Here is a 20043-nt window from a genome sequence, read left to right as displayed (position 1 = left end):
ACAGGCCAGTCGTGTGAGAAACTCAGTCAGACAAGTAAAAATGGTCAGTAAAGAAAACTTTAAGATCGTCTCTTAATTTTAAAAAACGTGTCAATACTTTGCCCCTTGATAACCATTACATGGTCGCTGCCCATATTATTGCATAATGCAGAAAACTCACAAGAGTTCAGGGGCCTTGCTTTAACAAAGTTAACCATTTTCACTGTATTGCCCAAAATGTCTTTCAAGCCACCCTTGGCAACAAGAGCCTCTCAGTGGATGCTGTAGTGTACCCAAGTGGCGACGGGAGCAACGACTTGCACATGCGTTACCACTCCACTATGTCTCCCTGTCATGGCTTTTGCACCATCAGTACAGATACCAATACATCTTGACCACTAAAGTCCATTTGATGTCATAAAGCTGTCCAGTACTTAAAAAATATCCTCTCCTGTTGTCCTGGTTTCCAGAAGAGGATGTCCTCCTTAATAGGGCAGTTGTACAACTAAATGCTTTCAACTGAAATGTGTTTTCCGCATTTAACACAAACCCCTCTGAATCAGAAAGGTGCGGGGGGCTGCCATAATCGACATCCACGTCTTCGGTGCCCGGAGAACAGTGGGTTAACTGCCTTGCTCGGGGCCAGAACGACAGATTTTTACCTTATCAGCTCGGGGATTCAATCCAGCAACCTTTCGGTTACTGGCCCAACGCTCTAACCACTAGGCTACCTCCCGGACATATATCAGGAGCTGTGCCAGGCCCGACACATCTGTTGGCTCATCCAGCTGTAGCGCATATCATTCACTGGCTTGTATGTGAAGCAGTAATTGTTTCAAAACATCTCCTTTCATGTCAGTGATGCATTGTGAAACAGTGTTTTTTGATGAAGATATTGTCTGTATAGTTTTTTGGCCTTTACCCCCCAGCAGTGTCCCAGCCATATCCACGGCAGCAGGAAGAATGAGGTCCTCCACAATAGTATGGTGCTTGCCTGTCCAAGCCACTCGGTAGCTCACCATATAAGATGCTTCTAGCCCCTTCTTATTAATGGTATCTGTTGCTTTTATACATGTCTTACTACTCGAAAGTCGTCTTTATTCTCGCTCAAAAAACTCCGGTGGCTTATTTTTCAAATGGTCATGTTTCGTTTCTAAATGTCTGCGCAAGAGTGAAGTTTCCCACAAGAGAGTAACGGTTAATGTGATTGGATGTTCATTATTTGACTAGGCTACCTGTATTTGGAATTTTGTTGTTATTTCGCTACTAGATACTAGATACTAGATAGTTTCATTTGATTTTTGGCAGTGAAACGAGGCTAGTCAGGCGAGAGAAAAAAATGTGGATTGCGGCCTCCCGGGTGGCGCAGTGGTCTAAGGCACTGCATCGCAGTGCTAGCTGTGCCACCAGAGACTCTGGGTTCGAGCCCGGGCTCTGTCGCAGCCGGCCGCGACTGGGAGGCCCATGGGGCAACGCACAGCGCTGTGGCAGGCCCGGGTACAGTGCGCACTGACCAGGTCACTAGGTGCACGGTGTCTCCTCCGACACATTGGTGCTGCTGGCTTCCGGGTTGGATGCGCGCTGTGTTTCGGAGGACGCATGGCTTTCGACATTCGTCTCTCCCGAGCCCGTAAGGGACTTGTAGTGATAAGACAAGATAGTAACTACTAACAATTAGATACCACAAAATTGGGGAGAAAAACAGGGTAAAACATTTTTGGGGGGGGGGCGTACCCCCGACGGCATTGTTTGGGAATAGCTGTGTAAGACTATGTCTGCATTCCATGAAACAGGAGATTGCTAGATTTGTTTATGTGTGTTATTCATTCCTGTTTCTGTCTTTGGTTTGTTGACAGAGCGGAGCCGTCCAGTGATCAAGCTGAACTCAGTGGTGCTGAGGGAGGCTGTGTGGACTATCCCTGTTGGAACCTCATCTTTCACATTGACCTGTGAGGGTTACAGCACAGTCGCCTGGTCAACCACAGCATTCAAACTCATGAGGAAAACTAGACTGGGGAGTGTGATTACCACCAGGCGCCTTACAGTAGACTACACTGGAACATACCAGTGCATGTATGAGAACCAACCAGACCTCATCTCAGAGGTCCACATCTATGTGAAAGGTACGTGTATAAGTATTGTCATATTCATTGCTCAACCTGAAGACTCACATGCACCATATATCACGTGTTATGTTCCTTATAGATCCCCATAACATCTTGGTGACCCCTCGAACCCTGGGAGATGTGAAGGAGGGCAGTGATGTTCTCCTCTGTCAGCTGACAAACCCCATAGCCACCGACCTATCCGTCCGTATGGCCAACGGAGACCCGACACCCCCCGACATGAACTACACTGTCAACCCAAAGAGAGGAATCCTCATCCGATACCTTCTGACCAGCCACAGCGCAGACTACGTCTGCAGTGCAAAGATCAATGGGGTCACGAAAGTCTCCAAAGTTGTCCCCATCTTCGTCATTCAAAGTGAGATGAGGTTGATGTCTTGTGCATTTGTGTTTGTTGGACATTGAGGTTATTAGCCCCAAAGCATTTCAACACATCTAAACACTTCTCTACGTCTGTTCCAGGCTTGCGTTTGCCACCATCTGTGCTAATTGAGGTAAATGGGTATGTTCGTATTGTTGGAGAGCAGCTCCTGATCCCCTGCATTACCAGCAACCCTAACCACTTCTACAACGTGACGTGGAAACACTCCTCCCTCAAAGTCAGTTAAACAGTAGCCTATTGTCAATTTATGTCATTAAACCATAGATGTTTTCCCTACCTAGGTGTGCTTTTAACTTGTATGATACAGTATATTTCTGAAGATCTGAACTGATATGTTGGTTTTGTTTTTATAGGTATTGGACTTTTCACATAAAATGATACAAGAGGACCAGAGTAATCAAGTGCACATCACCAGTAGTGTGACTATTCCAGCTGTGGCCATGTCTCACACAGGAAACTTCACCTGTACAGCCATGAATGAGGCTGGGTTCAACAGCTCCACCACCTACCTGCAGGTTGTTGGTAAGCATTAGGGAGTGTTGATCTAGCGTCTAATATGTTTCACTACACAGACACATACAGTAGTTATGTAAGCCTGCAAGATCGGGATGGTAGTACGAGGCTCGTGTTGATTTCCACAAACACCAAACACGGAAACCTGTTTTAAAAGTGAAACTCAGCTCGGCATCCTCAAAAGGAAATTGGTGTGTGACAATCTCAATTTTCAGTTTAGTTCAAGTTCGTGGTCACAATAACGTTCACTCTATTTTCCCTCTCACCTCATCAGATAAGCCTTACATGAGGCTCATACCCCGCCTGTCACCAGACCTCTACTTAAATGGCTCCTTAGTTGAAGTGAACGAAGGAGAAAACCTTGAGATAAACATTCAGATCGAGGCGTATCCCCAAATCAAGGAGCAGTGGTGGGACATCCCCATGTCTCACAATCACAACATCTCCACTCATGACGACACATGGGCCGTCCGATTCAATAACAGGTCATTGTTTTCCCATCTCGTTTCACTGGACATGATTTGTCTGATTCTGAATGTTTGTATCGAATCATTTATAAAGTAAGTACAGAATCTATTTATTGAAACTGCTGAAACCGACTGATACGGTCACCCTGTAGGTACGAGAGCAGCTTGCTGCTACAGAGAGTGAGGTCTGAGGAGAGAGGCCAGTACACCCTCCACGCCAGGAGCACATGCCTCAATGGCTCCATCACCTTCAATGTCCAAGTCTACCGTAAGTGATCTCACTCCAGCGTGATCGGTCACATCAACATTCAAACTGGCAGGAAAATATGGACCGCAATTGTGACCCGATCTGAGAATATGACGCCGACTTAAAAAGCGTGATGCCGTTTGTCCTCTCTGACTGAGTAGAGAAACCCAGTGCCATGGTGAGACTGAAGAATGTTACCACCCTGATCTGCACCGCATCTGGGTACCCAGCTCCCACAATCCTCTGGTACCAGTGCCCAGGAATACAAAACACGTAGGTGTAAAAACTGCTGATGTAAAAAGAAAAGGGCTGTATAAAATACATTTGATTGATGGATTGTAGATTCTCTAACTGGATTGCAATCGAACAAGATCTTTCCAAGGCTGTTTTGACTCTTCTGTGCTCATCCTGATGTTCCTCTGTTGTCAGGTGTGATGGTGATAATGCCACCGTGGAGGTGCAGCCTCTTCTCACCAGCACCATGGAGGTCCAGAGTGAGCTGACCCTCAGTCCCTCAAGTATGGAGGTCACAGTGGAGTGTGTGACCTTTAACCTGGTTGGTAAAGAGCGGGACATCTTCGTATTGCGTAAGACAACCTTTGCAGATATACAATATACTGTACAAAGAAAGGTTTTGTGAGGTTCTCACATGGCGCTGGTTCTATCACATCATGACTAGTATTAAAACAGCTACAGGTAGATTTATATCTAATATCACTTTTCAGTACTGAATAATGTCATGAGCTGACTTCAGGGGCATGTTGTTTATTACGTCTTAGGTGTCCCTGCTGCGACTTTACCAACATTTGTAACGCCCAAGCTGTTCACACCCACTTTCATTGGAGCCACCAGCACAGCAACCCTTCTGTTCCTTCTGCTTGTCATCGTCCTGTACAAATACAAGCAGGTGAGCTGCATTTACTGGCCCATTCACTGGCAATCAATGCCCAAAGACATGTGCAATTAGACCATTACACAACATGTGTTTTCTCCCATAGAAACCAAAATATGAAGTCCGGTGGAAGATCATTGAGGCCAATGATGGGAATAACTACACCTTTATTGACCCTACACAACTTCCTTATAACAAGAAGTGGGAGTTCCCGCGTGACAAGCTGAGGCTTGGTGTGTTTTATTGCAGTTTTGGGGGGTAAAAAACAGAGACCAGTACACTAAACAGTAATGACTGACTGAACACTGTGTGTTCCAGGCCAGATTCTGGGAGCAGGTGCTTTTGGGAAAGTAGTGGAGGCCACTGCCTATGGTCTGGGGACAGATGACAACATGACCACGCGCGTGGCAGTAAAGATGCTCAAGCGTGAGTTAGCCTCCTCATACTGTGTGTAAAATCTTTCCTTTAGCGTTGCATTTAAATTACAGGAGGAAGTCAAAGTTTTTGTACAAAAGATAACTGTTATAGGATACTTGCTGTTATTGGATACTTGCACCCATCGTAGAAGAAGCACTACCTCAGTACATGTAATAATGAAAAAATGACTTCTCCTCCTCAGCAAGCGCCCACTCCGAAGAGAGAGAAGCTCTGATGTCAGAGCTGAAGATCCTCAGTCACCTGGGATCTCATGACAACATTGTTAACCTGTTAGGGGCGTGTACTCAAGGAGGTGCAACAAACTCTTTTCTGTACTTGCATTTCCATACAACAAGGTCAACACGACTTGGCGAGTGTCATTGTTAACCAAATCGATCATCCCATTTTATTGTGTTCGACCACAGGCCCAATGCTGATGATCACGGAGTACTGCAGCTATGGCGACCTGCTGAACTTCTTGCATAGCAAGGCCAAGCTGTTCCTGTACTCTATCCCGAGCGGACCAGGGACTCCAGAGGATCCACGGGTTCCAGAGAACCGTGATCACTACAAGAACACATGTGCACAGGAGTCCCGTGTAAGGAGGTAGGCTGTAATGATCACTAACACGCCTCTCTCGTCTCAACTCACTCTTCTTTTTCCAATCTCCCAGCAGACACATGGTTCCTGTTTAAGTGAAAGCACACCAGAACGAGAAACAGATGTGAGACAAAGTTTCAGTCTCCACAAATGGTTTATGTAATGTGTATTCCACTAGTCAGTGACCTCATGTGCTCCGATTTTATTCACTGCTCTCTGTGGTGCCGTATCACAATCCCCATTCTAACAAGACATGCATGCCTCTTCACACGTGTCAAGGTCTTTATGCTTTCATTGAAACCACACATTATAATGCCTACACAGAATATATGTACAGTGTAGACCGTAGTGTAACCATGTCATGTAGCAGGCTCAGTAACATGAGGACACAATGGGTATAATTAAAGGGTATGGTTACTCTGCAAGCTTAGCATTCCTTCACAAACATCATCTGCACATGCATACTCTTCTTCTACATATCACTACATCATCTCCGTAGGGATGTGCAGTTCGCAAACGATTCGTTCTTTTTGAACGACTCTTTTTACTGACCCGAGATTCATGACTCGTTCATTTTAGTCGTTTGACCTGCTAGTGCTGGCCGCAATGAGTCCTACTGCAGGATTGATACACACTCCTCCAGCTCAGTGGCTCCAGAGACCTTCTCCGACCACCAACTGCCTGTCATTATGCTCGCGGAAAAATAGATAATGAGCATAGAGAATTTAAAAAAATACATGTTTAGAACTCATGATAGATCGCATGGTGCAAGAATGACTACAATTAATGTATTATTGAATTTTATAATGGACACAGCTTTGTAGAACCAAAACATACACGCCCTCTCCTCAAAAAGATTTAAACTCAGGAATTAATTGTTTGGGGGGCTGCGGTTCACAAACGATTGTGCTTATCACCCTCACAGCATTGCTGTGCCTTGGTTTCTCAAACGATTGCCTTGCCTGGTTTACCAACTACTTTTCTGATAGAGTTCAGTGTGTCAAATCGGAGGGCCTGTTTTCAGTCTCTATGGGGGTGCCACAGGGTTCAATTCTCTTGCCGACTCTCTTCTCTGTATACATTAATGATGTCGCTCTTGCTGCTGGTGATTCTCTGATCCACCTCTACGCAGACGACACCATTCTGTATACTTCTGGCCCCTCTTTGGACACTGTGTTAACTAACCTCCAGACGAGTTTCAATGCCATACAACTCTCCTTCCGTGGCCTCCAACTGCTCTTAAATGCAAGTAAAACTAAATGCTCTGACTTAGAATACGTGGACAACTACAAATACCTAGGTGTCTGGTTAGACTGTAAACTCTCCTTCCAGACTCACATTAAGCATCTCCAATCCAAAATTAAATCTAGAATCGGCTTCCTATATCGCAACAAAGCATCCTTCATTCATGCTGCCAAACATACCCTCGTAAAACTGACCATCCTATCGATCCTCGACTATGGTGATGTCATCTATAAAATAGCCTCCAACACTCTACTCAACAAATTGGAAGCAGTCTATCACAGTGCAATCCGTTTGGTCACCAAAGCCCCATACACTGCCCACCACTGAGACCTGTACGCTCTTGTTGGTTGGCCCTTGCTTCATAATCGTCACCAAATCCACTGGCTACAGGCTATCGACAAGTCTCTGCTAGGTAAAGCCCTGCCTTATCTCAGCTCACTGGTCACCATAGCAGCACCCACTCAAAGCACACGCTCCAGCAGGTATATCTCACTGGTCACCCCCAAAGCCATTTCCTCCTTTGGTCGTCTTTCCTTCCAGTTCTCTGCTGCCAATGACTGGAACGAACTGCAAAAATCTTTCAAGCTGGAGACTCATAATCTCCCTCACTAGCTTTAAGCACCAGCTGTCAGAGCAGCTCACAGATCACTGCACATAACCCATCTGTAAACAGCCCATCTATCTACCTACCTCATCCCCATACTGTATTTATTTATTTATCTTGCTCCTTTGCACCCCAGTATCTCTCCTTGCACATTCATTTTCTGCACATCTACCATTGCAGTGTTTAATTGCTATATTGTAATTACTTCGCCACCATGGCCTATTTATTGCCTTAACTCCCTTATCTTACCTCATTTGCACTCACTTTTTGTTTTCTTTTGTTCTACTGTATTATTGACTGTATGTTTTGTTTATTCCATGTGTAACTCTGTGTTGTTGTATTGTGTCAAATTGCTATGCTTTATCTTGGCCAGGTCGCAGTTGCAAATGAGAACTTGTTCTCAACTAGCCTACCTGGTTAAATAAAGGTGAAATAAAAATGTTTAAAATAAATCTGTTCTGTAATTCTGCCGCACAAAACAGAACAAACCTCTCAGTCCTCTGTGTGTCTGCAGTGACAGTGGGATCTCCTGCTCCAGCTCAGACAACTTCCTGGACATGCATCCAGCGCAGAGACCGAAACACTGTCCTATGGGTAATTAGCATCCTTTTACTCATCACAGTAGCATAGAGAGGTTTGTGGAGTGGAACGCCTTAAGGTTGCAATGCTACTGGTCATTTACAAAAGTTACCAGCATTTTCAGTACATTTTGTAATTAACAGGTAATCTATTGCAAATTTGGTCATTTATACCTGAATAACTTTTAAACATGTAATCATATAAAATATATTTTCTTAATCTTTATATCTGACCATATTGTCCATGAGTTTCTAGTTGATAGACCATATGGTACAAGACGAAATAGTTTAATTTTATTGTTGGGACTGTAGTAAGGTTCTATCTGCGCAAAGCATAGTTCTGAGGAATTGAGCATCAAAAATGTTTACAACCCAGATCTCAGAACTGTTTTGTAGTGAATTCTTCTTTCATAACCAATTCAGGTCTTCACCTTAAAGTACAGAGTATCAAAATACTGAGACGTGGGGGGGGGGGGGGGGGGGGGGGGGGGGGGGGGGGTTACAATCGCAGATAGAACCATATGGCTGAACCCAGATTGACATTTCAGAACAATAAGGTTCAATTTGATACAGAATGTTACAATTCTTTCAATTCCAATAGAACATAACAAAAGAGTGGGAGATGTTGTCGAGAAACACTGGCATGTTTAATCATGTTATCGACATAATTAAATGTCCATGTGGGCTGTTACGTCGGTCAAAACTCTCGTTCTCTCAAACAAAAAATTACTCAACGTAAAAGTTCAATCAGGAGAAACCACAGGGACTATCCAGGCGTAGTACATTTTAATGACATAAAACATGACATTTCCGCCTTTTAGATTATTTTGAGGCATAGAGAAAGTTAAGATGTCAGACAGGGGAGGTGATATAAATAATACTCTCAGCAAATGAGAATGTTTTGAGATTTTCACACTCCAGACATTATTTGCTCAAGGTCTTAATGACGAAAAATCGATGTATATGTTATGTTGTGAATGTGAACATAAATGAATCCCCCCGTTTCAGATTGCTCTGACGTTTTGCTTGCGCTGTACCCAATGATTTATGAAAACTTGCTTGGTAGGTTGATGTCCTCATTGTGACTTTACAGGCGTGTTTAATACATTTTATGTACACACTGTAATAGAATATTTGTGAAATGCAGATTGTTATATTTGGTAGCGCTTACTTGTTTTCCCTCGACTCCAACCCCATTCGATGCGTGGAACGGATGTGGTTGGGGCTAGGTCTACATAAGGGTGCAATTATTGTTTTTTAATTCACAAGATCTCTGACGAAGGCCTTGAGGCCGATGCCTATCAAGAGCAGTGATACTATCAAGAGCAGTGATACTATCAAGAGCAGTGTGCGGGTTTCTTATTTTTTTCACAATAGAAAATTACAGACATTTAATAAATAAATAAAGATAATACCCTTGGCCTCCCGGGTGACGCAGTGGTTAAGGGCACTGTACTGCAGCGCCAGGTGTGCCATCAGAGACTCTGGGTTCGCGCCCAGGCTCTGTCGTAACCGTCCGCGACCGGGAGGTCCGTGGGGCGACGCACAATTGGCCTAGCGTCGTCCGGGTTAGGGAGGGCTTGGTCGATAGGGATGTTCTTGTCTCATCGCGCACCAGCGACTCCTGTGGCGGGATGGGTGCAGTGCGCGCTAGCCAAGGTTGCCAGGTACACAGTGTTTCCTCCGGCACATTGGTGCGGCTGGCTTCCGGGTTGGATGTGCGCTTGTGTTAAGAAAGAGTGCGGCTGGTTGGGTTGTGTATCGGAGAACGCATGACTTTCAACCTTCGTCTCTCCCGAGCCCGTACGGGAGTTTTAGCGATGAGACAAGATAGTAGCTACTACAACAATTGGATACCACGAAATTGGGTAAAAAAAAATTTTTTTTAAAGATAATACCCTTACGTCTTTCTAAACACATCAAATATACTGTGACTTCGGAAAGTATTCAGATCCCTTGGCTTGTTCCACATTTTGTTAGGTTACAGCCTTATTCTAAAGTTGATTAAATTCATTTTTTTCCTCATCAATCTACAAACAATACCCCATAATGAAAAAGCAAAAAAACATTTTTTGTGTGCTAATTTATATGAACAAAAACGTAAATATTACATTTACATAAGTATTCAGACCCTTTAGTGCTTTGTTGAAGCACCTTTGGCAGCGATTACAGCCTCGAGTCTTTTTGAGTGTGAGGCTACAAGCTTGGCACACCTGTATTTGGGGAGTTTATCCTATTCTTGTCTGCAGATCCTCTCAAGCTTTGTCAGGTTGAATGGGGAGCGTCTCTCTAGAGATGTTTGATCGAGTTCAAGTCAGGGCTCTGGCTGGGCCACTCAAGAACATTCAGAGACTTGTCCTGAAGCCACTCCTGCGTTGTCTTGGCTGTTTGCTTAGGGTTGTTGTCCTGTTGGAAGGAGCAGGTTTTATCAAGGATCTGTGTACTTTGCTCCATTCATATTTGCCTCGATCCTGACTAGTCTCACAGTCCCTGCCACTGAAAAACATCCCCACATCATGATTCTGCCACCATCATGCTTCACTGTAGGGATAGTGCTAGATTTCCCCCAACCATAATGCTTGGCATTCAGGCCAAAGAGTTCAATCTTGGTTTCATCAGACTTTAGGTGTCTTTTGGCAAACTCCAAGTGGGCTGTCGTGTGCATTTTACTGAGGAGTGGCTTCCGTCTGGCCACTCTATCATTAAGGCCTGATTAGTGGAGTGCTGCAGATGGTTGTCCTTCTGGAAGGTTCTCCCATCTTCACAGAGGCATTCTAGAGCTCTATCAGAGTGAGTATTGGGTTCTTGGTCACTTCCCTGACAAACGCCCTTCTCACATTTGCTCAGTTTGGCCGGGCAGCCAGCTCTAGGAAGAGTCTCAGTGGTTCTAAACTTCTTCAATTTAAGAATGATGGAAGCCACTGTGTTCTTGGGGACCTTCAATGCTGCAGACATTTTTTAGCAACCCTTTCCCAGATCTGCACCTTGACACAATCTTGTCTCGGAGCTCTACAGACTATTTCTCCGTCCTCATTGCTTGGTTTTTACTCTGTCATGCACTGTCAACTGTGGGACCTTTATATAGACAGGTGTGTGCCTTTCCAAATCATGTCCAATCAATTGAATTTACCACAGGTGGACTCAATCAAGTTGTAGAAACATCTCGAGGATGATCAATGGAAACAGGGTGCACCTTCATTTTGAGTCATAGCGAACAGTCTGAATACTTATGTAAATAAGGTATCTGTTTTTTATTTTGAATACATTTGCAAACCTAAAAAAACTGTTTTCGCTTTGTCATTATGGGATATTGTGTGTAGACTGATGGAGTTTTTTTTATTTCATCCATTTTAGAAAAAAGCTGTAAAGTAACTAAATGTGGAAAAAGCCAATGGGTCTGAATACTTCCCGAAGGCACTGTATTTATTAATGTTCATCACACATTTGTTAAAGCGATAGTTCACTAAATTGACAAATACTCTATATCCTATGGAAAACTAGCAACATTGCTAAAGTTTAGCCCTGGGTGATATATTTTTCTGGTCTCTGACACCCGAAATCAGTAAACTATTTGCTAGTTATCAATAAACTGTAGTACATTTTTTATTTTAGTGAAATACCCCTTCCATGGAGGTTTTCATATTGCTATAGAACAAGTCAACAAAATAGCGATGCCTCTCCAATGGGCCTTAAACAAGCTGTAAAGCCGCTGCATGTATTTATTTTTACCACAAAGACCATTCTTCTGAAAAAGTGGTGAAAAAATTCTAAGTACTTGCAAAAGCAGACCAGAACTTATGATACGAATAATGAAGGTTCTGTCTGCAAAATATGTGGTTGGAGATAATTAGTATTTTTCAAGTCCCAGATCTCAGAACTGTTTTGTCTTCTTCTCTCATGACTCAATAAGTACATCACCTTACATACAATTATTTTTTATTTACAACCCAGCATTGTGTGATTGGATTGCAGTGAGAACCTTATAGAACCAAGTTCAAAGGTGTTGGCACAGACATAACTTTTTTTGTTCATTGTAAATTGACTTTTTAACAAATCTGACATCTCAGATGTGAAGGACCACCTGTCACGCCCTGACCATAGAGAGCCCTTGTGTCATGTTTTGTCTTATATTGTCTTGTCATTTTGCTTTTCCCTCTGTTCGTTTTCCCCCTGCTGGTCTTTTTAGGTTCGTTCCCCTTTTTCTCTCTCCCTTCCTCTCTCTCTTCTCTCTATCGTTCCGTTCCTGCTCCCAGCTGTTCCTATTCCCCTAATCAATCATTTAGTCTTCCCACACCTGTTCCCTATCTTTTTCCCTGATTAGAGTCCCTATTTCTCCCCTTGTTTTCCGTTTCTGCCCTGTCGGATCCTTGTCTATTGTTCACCGTGCTGTGTCTGTGTATCGCCCTGTCGTGTCGTGTTTCCCTCAGATGCTGCGTGGTGAGCAGGTGTCTGAGTCTGCTACGTTCAAGTGCCTTCCCGAGGCAACCTGCAGTTCATGATCGAGTCTCCAGTCTGTTCTCGTCATTACGAGTGGAATTGTGCTTTATGATTGTATATTTACTTTACTGGATTAAAGACTCTGTTTTCGCCAAGTCGCTTTTGGGTCCTCATTCACCTGCATAACAGAAGGATCCGACCAAAGAATGGACCCAGCGACTACAGACGCTCGTAACACTGCCGTCGAGATCCAAGGAGCCATGCTCGGCAGACACGAGCAGGAATTGTCTGCTGCTCGCCATGCCGTGGAGAACCTGGCCGCTCAGGTTTCCGACCTCTCTGGACAGTTCCAGAGTCTTCGTCTCGTGCCACCTGTTACTTCCTGGCCTGCCGAGCCTCCGGAACCTAGGGTTAATAACCCACCTTGCTACTCCGGGCAGCCCACGGAGTGCCGCTCCTTTCTCACCCAGTGTGATATTGTGTTCTCTCTCCAACCCAACACATACTCTAGAGAGAGAGCTCGGGTTGCTTACGTCATTTCACTCCTTACTGGCCGGGCTCGAGAGTGGGGCACAGCTATCTGGGAGGCAAGGGCTGATTGCTCTAACAATTACCAGAACTTTAAAGAGGAGATGATTCGGGTTTTTGACCGTTCAGTTTTTGGTAGGGAGGCTTCTAGGGCCCTGGCTTCCCTATGCCAAGGTGATCGATCCATAACGGATTACTCTATTGAGTTTCGCACTCTTGCTGCCTCTAGTGAGTGGAACGAGCCGGCGTTGCTCGCTCGTTTTCTGGAGGGACTCCACGCAGTGGTTAAAGATGAGATTCTCTCCCGGGAGGTTCCTTCAAGTGTGGACTCTTTGATTGCTCTCGCCATCCGCATAGAACGACGGGTAGATCTTCGTCACCAGGCTCGTGGAAGAGAGCTCGCGTCAACGGTGTTTCCCTGCTCCGCATCGCAACCATCTCCCACCTCTGGCTCAGAGACTGAGCCCATGCAGCTGGGAGGTATTCGCATCTCGACTAAGGAGAGGGAACGGAGGATCACCAACCGCCTGTGCCTCTATTGCGGATTTGATGGACATTTTGTCAATTCATGTCCAGTAAAAGCCAGAGCTCATCAGTAAGCGGAGGGCTACTGGTGAGCGCTACTACTCAGGTCTCTCCATCTAGATCCTGTACTACTATGTCGGTCCATCTACGCTGGACCGGTTCGGGTGCTACATGCAGTGCCTTGATAGACTCTGGGGCTGAGGGTTGTTTCATGGACGAAGCATGGGCTCGGAAACATGACATTCCTTTCAGACAGTTAGACAAGCCTACGCCCATGTTCGCCTTAGATGGTAGTCATCTTCCCAGTATCAGATTTGAGACACTACCTTTAACCCTCACAGTATCTGGTAACCACAGTGAGACTATTTCTTTTTTGATTTTTCGTTCACCTTTTACACCTGTTGTTTTGGGTCATCCCTGGCTAGTATGTCATAATCCTTCTATTAATTGGTCTAGTAATTCTATCCTATCCTGGAACGTTTCTTGTCATGTGAAGTGTTTAATGTCTGCCATCCCTCCCATTTCTTCTGTCCCCACTTCTCAGGAGGAACCTGGCGATTTGACAGGAGTGCCGGAGGAATATCATGATCTGCGCACGGTCTTCAGTCGGTCCCGAGCCAACTCCCTTCCTCCTCACCGGTCGTATTATTGTAGTATTGATCTCCTTCCGGGGACCACTCCTCCTCGGGGTAGACTATACTCTCTGTCGGCTCCCGAACGTAAGGCTCTCGAGGATTATTTGTCTGTGTCTCTTGACGCCGGTACCATAGTGCCTTCTTCCTCTCCGGCCGGGGCGGGGTTTTTTTTTGTTAAGAAAAAGGACGGTACTCTGCGCCCCTGCGTGGATTATCGAGGGCTGAATGACATAACGGTTAAGAATCGTTATCCGCTTCCCCTTATGTCATCAGCCTTCGAGATTCTGCAGGGAGCCAGGTGCTTTACTAAGTTGGACCTTCGTAACGCTTACCATCTCGTGCGCATCAGAGAGGGGGACGAGTGGAAAACGGCGTTTAACACTCCGTTAGGGCATTTTGAGTACCGGGTTCTGCCGTTTGGTCTCGCCAATGCGCCAGCTGTTTTTCAGGCATTAGTTAATGATGTTCTGAGAGACATGCTGAACATCTTTGTTTTTGTCTATCTTGACGATATCCTGATTTTTTCACCGTCACTCGAGATTCATGTTCAGCACGTTCGACGTGTTCTACAGCGCCTTTTAGAGAATTGTCTCTACGTGAAGGCTGAGAAGTGCTCTTTTCATGTCTCCTCCGTTACTTTTCTCGGTTCCGTTATTTCCGCTGAAGGCATTCAGATGGATTCCGCTAAGGTCCAAGCTGTCAGTGATTGGCCCGTTCCAAGGTCACGTGTCGAGTTGCCGCGCTTTCTAGGTTTCGCTAATTTCTATCGGCGTTTCATTCGTAATTTCGGTCAAGTTGCTGCCCCTCTCACAGCTCTTACTTCTGTCAAGACGTGTTTTAAGTGGTCCGGTTCCGCCCAGGGAGCTTTTGATCTTCTAAAAGAACGTTTTACGTCCGCTCCTATCCTCGTTACTCCTGACGTCACTAGACAATTCATTGTCGAGGTTGACGCTTCAGAGGTAGGCGTGGGAGCCATTCTATCCCAGCGCTTCCAGTCTGACGATAAGGTTCATCCTTGCGCTTATTTTTCTCATCGCCTGTCGCCATCTGAACACAACTATGATGTGGGTAACCGCGAACTGCTCGCCATCCGCTTAGCCCTAGGCGAATGGCGACAGTGGTTGGAGGGGGCGACCGTTCCTTTGTCGTTTGGACAGACCATAAGAACCTTGAGTACATCCGTTCTGCCAAACGACTTAATGCCCGTCAAGCTCGTTGGGCGTTGTTTTTCGCTCGTTTCGAGTTTGTGATTTCTTACCGTCCGGGTAGCAAAAACACCAAGCCTGATGCCTTATCCCGTCTGTTTAGTTCTTCTGTGGCTTCTACTGATCCCGAGGGGATTCTTCCTTATGGGCGTGTTGTCGGGTTGACAGTCTGGGGAATTGAAAGACAGGTTAAGCAAGCACTCACGCACACTGCGTCGCCGCGCGCTTGTCCTAGTAACCTCCTTTTCGTTCCTGTTTCCACTCGTCTGGCTGTTCTTCAGTGGGCTCACTCTGCCAAGTTAGCTGGTCATCCCGGTGTTCGAGGCACTCTTGCGTCTATTCGCCAGCGCTTTTGGTGGCCGACTCAGGAGCGTGACGCGCCGTTTCGTGGCTGCTTGTTCGGACTGCGCGCAGACTAAGTCAGGTAACTCTCCTCCTGCCGGTCGTCTCAGACCGCTCCCCATTCCTTCTCGACCATGGTCTCACATCGCCCTAGACTTCATTACCGGTCTGCCTTTGTCTGCGGGGAAGACTGTGATTCTTACGGTTGTCGATAGGTTCTCTAAGGCGGCACATTTCATTCCCCTCGCTAAACTTCCTTCCGCTAAGGAGACGGCACAAATCATCATCGAGAATGTGTTCAGAATTCATGGCCTCCCGTTAGACGCCGTTTCAGACAGAGGCCCGCAATTCACGTCACAGTTTTGGAGGGAGTTCTGTCGTTTGATTGGTGCGTCCGTCAGTCTCTCTTCCGGGTTTCATCCCCAGTCTAACGGTCAAGCAGAGAGGGCCAATCAGACGATTGGTCGCATACTACGCAGCCTTTCTTTCAGAAACCCTGCGTCTTGGGCAGAACAGCTCCCCTGGGCAGAATACGCTCACAACTCGCTTCCTTCGTCTGCTACCGGGTTATCTCCGTTTCAGAGTAGTCTGGGTTACCAGCCTCCTCTGTTCTCATCCCAGCTTGCCGAGTCCAGCGTTCCCTCCGCTCAAGCGTTTGTCCAACGTTGTGAGCGCACCTGGAGGAGGGTGAGGTCTGCACTTTGCCGTTACAGGGCACAGACTGTGAGAGCCGCCAATAAACGTAGGATTAAGAGTCCAAGGTATTGTTGCGGCCAGAGAGTGTGGCTTTCCACTCGCAACCTTCCCCTTACGACAGCTTCTCGTAAGTTGACTCCGCGGTTCATTGGTCCGTTCCGTGTCTCCCAGGTCGTCAATCCTGTCGCTGTGCGACTGCTTCTTCCGCGACATCTTCGTCGCGTCCATCCTGTCTTCCATGTCTCCTGTGTCAAGCCCTTTCTTCGCACCCCCGTTCGTCTTCCCTCCCCCTCCCGTCCTTGTCGAGAGCGCACCTATTTACAAGGTACGTAGGATCATGGACATGCGTTCTCGGGGACGGGGTCACCAATACTTAGTGGATTGGGAGGGTTACGGTCCTGAGGAGAGGAGTTGGGTTCCGTCTCGGGACGTGCTGGACCGTTCACTTATTGATGATTTCCTCCGTTGCCGCCAGGATTCCTCCTCGAGTGCGCCAGGAGGCGCTCGGTGAGTGGGGGGGTACTGTCATGTTTTGTCTTATATTGTCTTGTCATTTGGCTTTTCCCTCTGTTCGTTTTCTCCCTGCTGGTCTTTTTAGGTTCGTTCCCCTTTTTCTCTCTCCCTTCCTCTCTCTATCGTTCCGTTCCTGCTCCCAGCTGTTCCTATTCCCCTAATCAATCATTTAGTCTTCCCACACCTGTTCCCTATCTTTTTCCCTGATTAGAGTCCCTATTTCTCCCCTTGTTTTCCGTTTCTGCCCTGTCGGATCCTTGTCTATTGTTCACCGTGCTGTGTCTGTGTATCGCCCTGTCGTGTCGTGTTTCCCTCAGATGCTGCGTGGTGAGCAGGTGTCTGAGTCTGCTACGTTCAAGTGCCTTCCCGAGGCAACCTGCAGTTCATGATCGAGTCTCCAGTCTGTTCTCGTCATTACGAGTGGAATTGTGCTTTATGATTGTATATTTACTTTACTGGATTAAAGACTCTGTTTTCGCCAAGTCGCTTTTGGGTCCTCATTCACCTGCATAACAATAACTATGCAACACTTCCAATGATTTACATTTCTCACAACTGACACCAGTTTGGCACCAAAACATTTACAACAAAGACCTGTTGGCATTGTAAAATAAATAGAAGCGTGTGCAATATATAAAGGATATTTCATGCTGAAAAACTATCATATTAAACCAACGGTATTCACTTAGTTGATGGTATATATTTAGGATAATGTTTTACAGCTTTGTCATTCCATTTGTGATATTACAATTCCATAAAAATGTCAGTAGTTTACCGGTAAACTTCGAAGGTTACCTGAAATATACCCTCCCTTTGCAACCCTAGGTCTCATATCCTCTCTCTCTCTCTCTTCCTGATAGTTTCCCTATGTGAGGATCCAGAGACAGGCACCTGGTCGCTGGACATAGAAGACTTGTTGAGGTTCTCCTCTCAGGTGGCTCAGGGAATGGACTTCCTGGCATCCAAAAATGTAATAGAACAATACAAATGTAACGAATAACATAACTCATGTAGTGTAACATGCAGATGCACACGCGTACATATGAATGACGCCTATGTTGTCTTCGTGCAGTGCATTCACAGGGACGTGGCGGCTAGGAACGTCCTCTTGACCGATGGCCGTGTGGCTAAGATCTGCGACTTCGGCCTCGCCAGAGACATCGAGAATGACTCCAACTATGTGGTGAAAGGAAATGTGAGTAAATAACATATCAAGATATCACTTTAGTTTTAGAGGCTCCGATCCTTGAATGATTGCGAACTATGATATGATGATGATCTCTAAATCTATTGTATTCCCAGGCCCGTCTGCCAGTGAAGTGGATGGCCCCTGAGAGCATCTTTGAATGTGTGTACACAGTGAAGAGTGACGTCTGGTCCTATGGGATACTGCTGTGGGAGATCTTCTCTCTGGGTGGGTCACACTGGCACGTGATGACAAAAATACTGTCTTATGTTGAATTAATCAAAGTTTGTGTCCAAATGAAATATCTGAAATAAATATTTGGTTGGTATTTCTAGGTAAGAGCCCATACCCTAATGTTGTGGTGGACACCCGGTTCTACAAGATGATCAAAGATGGATGCTACATGTCTCAGCCGGACTTTGCCCCTCCAGAAATGTGAGTATTGTACTTCAAGGTGGGTATATCAGTGAAGAGATATGACGTTACCTGACAGCCCTGCTGCACTATCTGAAACTGATTGTTCTCCTCAGATACACCATCATGAAAATGTGCTGGAACCTGGAACCAACAGAGCGTCCGACCTTCAGTACCATCGGACAACTTATCCAAAGGCTACTGCCTGACCAGCCAGACCATGTAAGATGGACTTAAGTGACACACTGCCTAGTGGTTAGAGCATTGGGCCAGTAACCGAAAGGTTGCTGGATTGAATCACCGAGCTGACAAGGTAAAAATCTGTCGTTCTGCCCCTGAGCAAGGCAGTTAACCAACTGTTCCCCGGGCACCGTGAATGTCGATTAAGGCAGCCCCCCACACCTCTCTGATTCAAATGCGGAAGACACATTTCAGTTGAAGGCATTCAGTTGTACAACAGACTAGGTATATCCCTTTCACTGTAGAAAATATTTTAAAGTTTAGTCTCTCTCTTAGCATTCCACTAACTTCTAATCATTCCCTACAGCTAGATATACTGTACTTCTAAAATGTATTTAGAGTTTGTGGAAGAATATCATTTGGTGGGAGAAAAAAAGTTTTTGAATGTGATATAAGTATCCTGACTTCTGCCAGACCTACAGGAATGTGCAGGATAAGACTCCACAGCAGGGGGCAGGAGAGCAGGGGGACCCAGCTAAGACGAATGGGGATTGTGATCAGACACTGAACCAGGAGGGAGAGAAGGAGCTCCTGATGAAAAAGAACCACTACCAGTTCTGCTGAGAGCACATCAGGCCATCATCAATGACTATACATTCACGTTAACATCTGTCAATCACAGGCAAGAGATGGGTGGATACACACCAGTTTATCCAAATGTCTTGATTCTCATTGTACTGAACATGATTTCAGTGCCATACAGTAGCTGCCAGTAAAGCAACATTGGGAACTAAGCTTTTATGCCTTGATCATGTTATGCCTTGATCATTGATCAAATGACCAAAAGCTCATAATTAGGTCATATGAATCGAATTATCTTTAAAAGCTGCAATATGTACGCTTTTGGGTGACCCCACCAAATTCACATAGAAATGTGAGTTATAGATCTGTCATTCGCAGTGAAAGCAAGTCTACGAAGCAGTAGATCTGTTCTGTGCACTATTTCTGTTCTGTGCACTGCTTTTCCGTTCACAAGTTTCGTTTTTGCATCTTTCACTCAATTTTGTACACAAGCTTCAAGCAGCTGAAAAAAACAATATATTTTGTTATTTCACAGCGGTTTAGACGGTACAATGATTCACAACACTATACTTGCTTGTTTTGTCATAAACTGAAATGAGGCATGCTATTAGAATGTTAGCAACCAGGAAATGGCTGAGCGATTTCTAGATAATGTACCTTTAAGATTTATGAGATACTTTACTAACTGATCTAACCAGCTTGATATATTTGATGACTGTCTATTGGATAATAAAGGCAGTTACATATGCA

At 45.4% G+C, this 20043-nt stretch overlaps 1 protein-coding gene across 1 annotated transcript in view; it reads left to right on the top strand.

The window, feature by feature from the left end:
* Window positions 1–20043, top strand: part of LOC124005720 (macrophage colony-stimulating factor 1 receptor 1-like) — a 29357-nt gene extending 9314 nt beyond the window's left edge. Inside the window, exons 2-21 of the mRNA XM_046315214.1 lie at window positions 1836–2102; window positions 2185–2463; window positions 2568–2704; window positions 2841–3009; window positions 3275–3485; window positions 3620–3735; window positions 3876–3987; window positions 4144–4301; window positions 4494–4621; window positions 4713–4839; window positions 4925–5032; window positions 5226–5336; window positions 5449–5629; window positions 7987–8066; window positions 17792–17901; window positions 18004–18126; window positions 18234–18345; window positions 18453–18552; window positions 18648–18753; window positions 19186–20043. Of these exons, the coding sequence (XP_046171170.1) occupies window positions 1836–2102; window positions 2185–2463; window positions 2568–2704; window positions 2841–3009; window positions 3275–3485; window positions 3620–3735; window positions 3876–3987; window positions 4144–4301; window positions 4494–4621; window positions 4713–4839; window positions 4925–5032; window positions 5226–5336; window positions 5449–5629; window positions 7987–8066; window positions 17792–17901; window positions 18004–18126; window positions 18234–18345; window positions 18453–18552; window positions 18648–18753; window positions 19186–19335 (2885 nt within the window). The 3' untranslated portion in view covers window positions 19336–20043. The remainder of the gene's footprint in view (window positions 1–1835; window positions 2103–2184; window positions 2464–2567; window positions 2705–2840; window positions 3010–3274; window positions 3486–3619; window positions 3736–3875; window positions 3988–4143; window positions 4302–4493; window positions 4622–4712; window positions 4840–4924; window positions 5033–5225; window positions 5337–5448; window positions 5630–7986; window positions 8067–17791; window positions 17902–18003; window positions 18127–18233; window positions 18346–18452; window positions 18553–18647; window positions 18754–19185) is intronic.

The sequence above is a fragment of the Oncorhynchus gorbuscha genome, linkage group LG02 (assembly GCF_021184085.1).
Source record: "Oncorhynchus gorbuscha isolate QuinsamMale2020 ecotype Even-year linkage group LG02, OgorEven_v1.0, whole genome shotgun sequence".
Taxonomy (NCBI): domain Eukaryota; kingdom Metazoa; phylum Chordata; class Actinopteri; order Salmoniformes; family Salmonidae; genus Oncorhynchus; species Oncorhynchus gorbuscha.
This window is presented reverse-complemented; position numbering and strand designations above follow the sequence as displayed.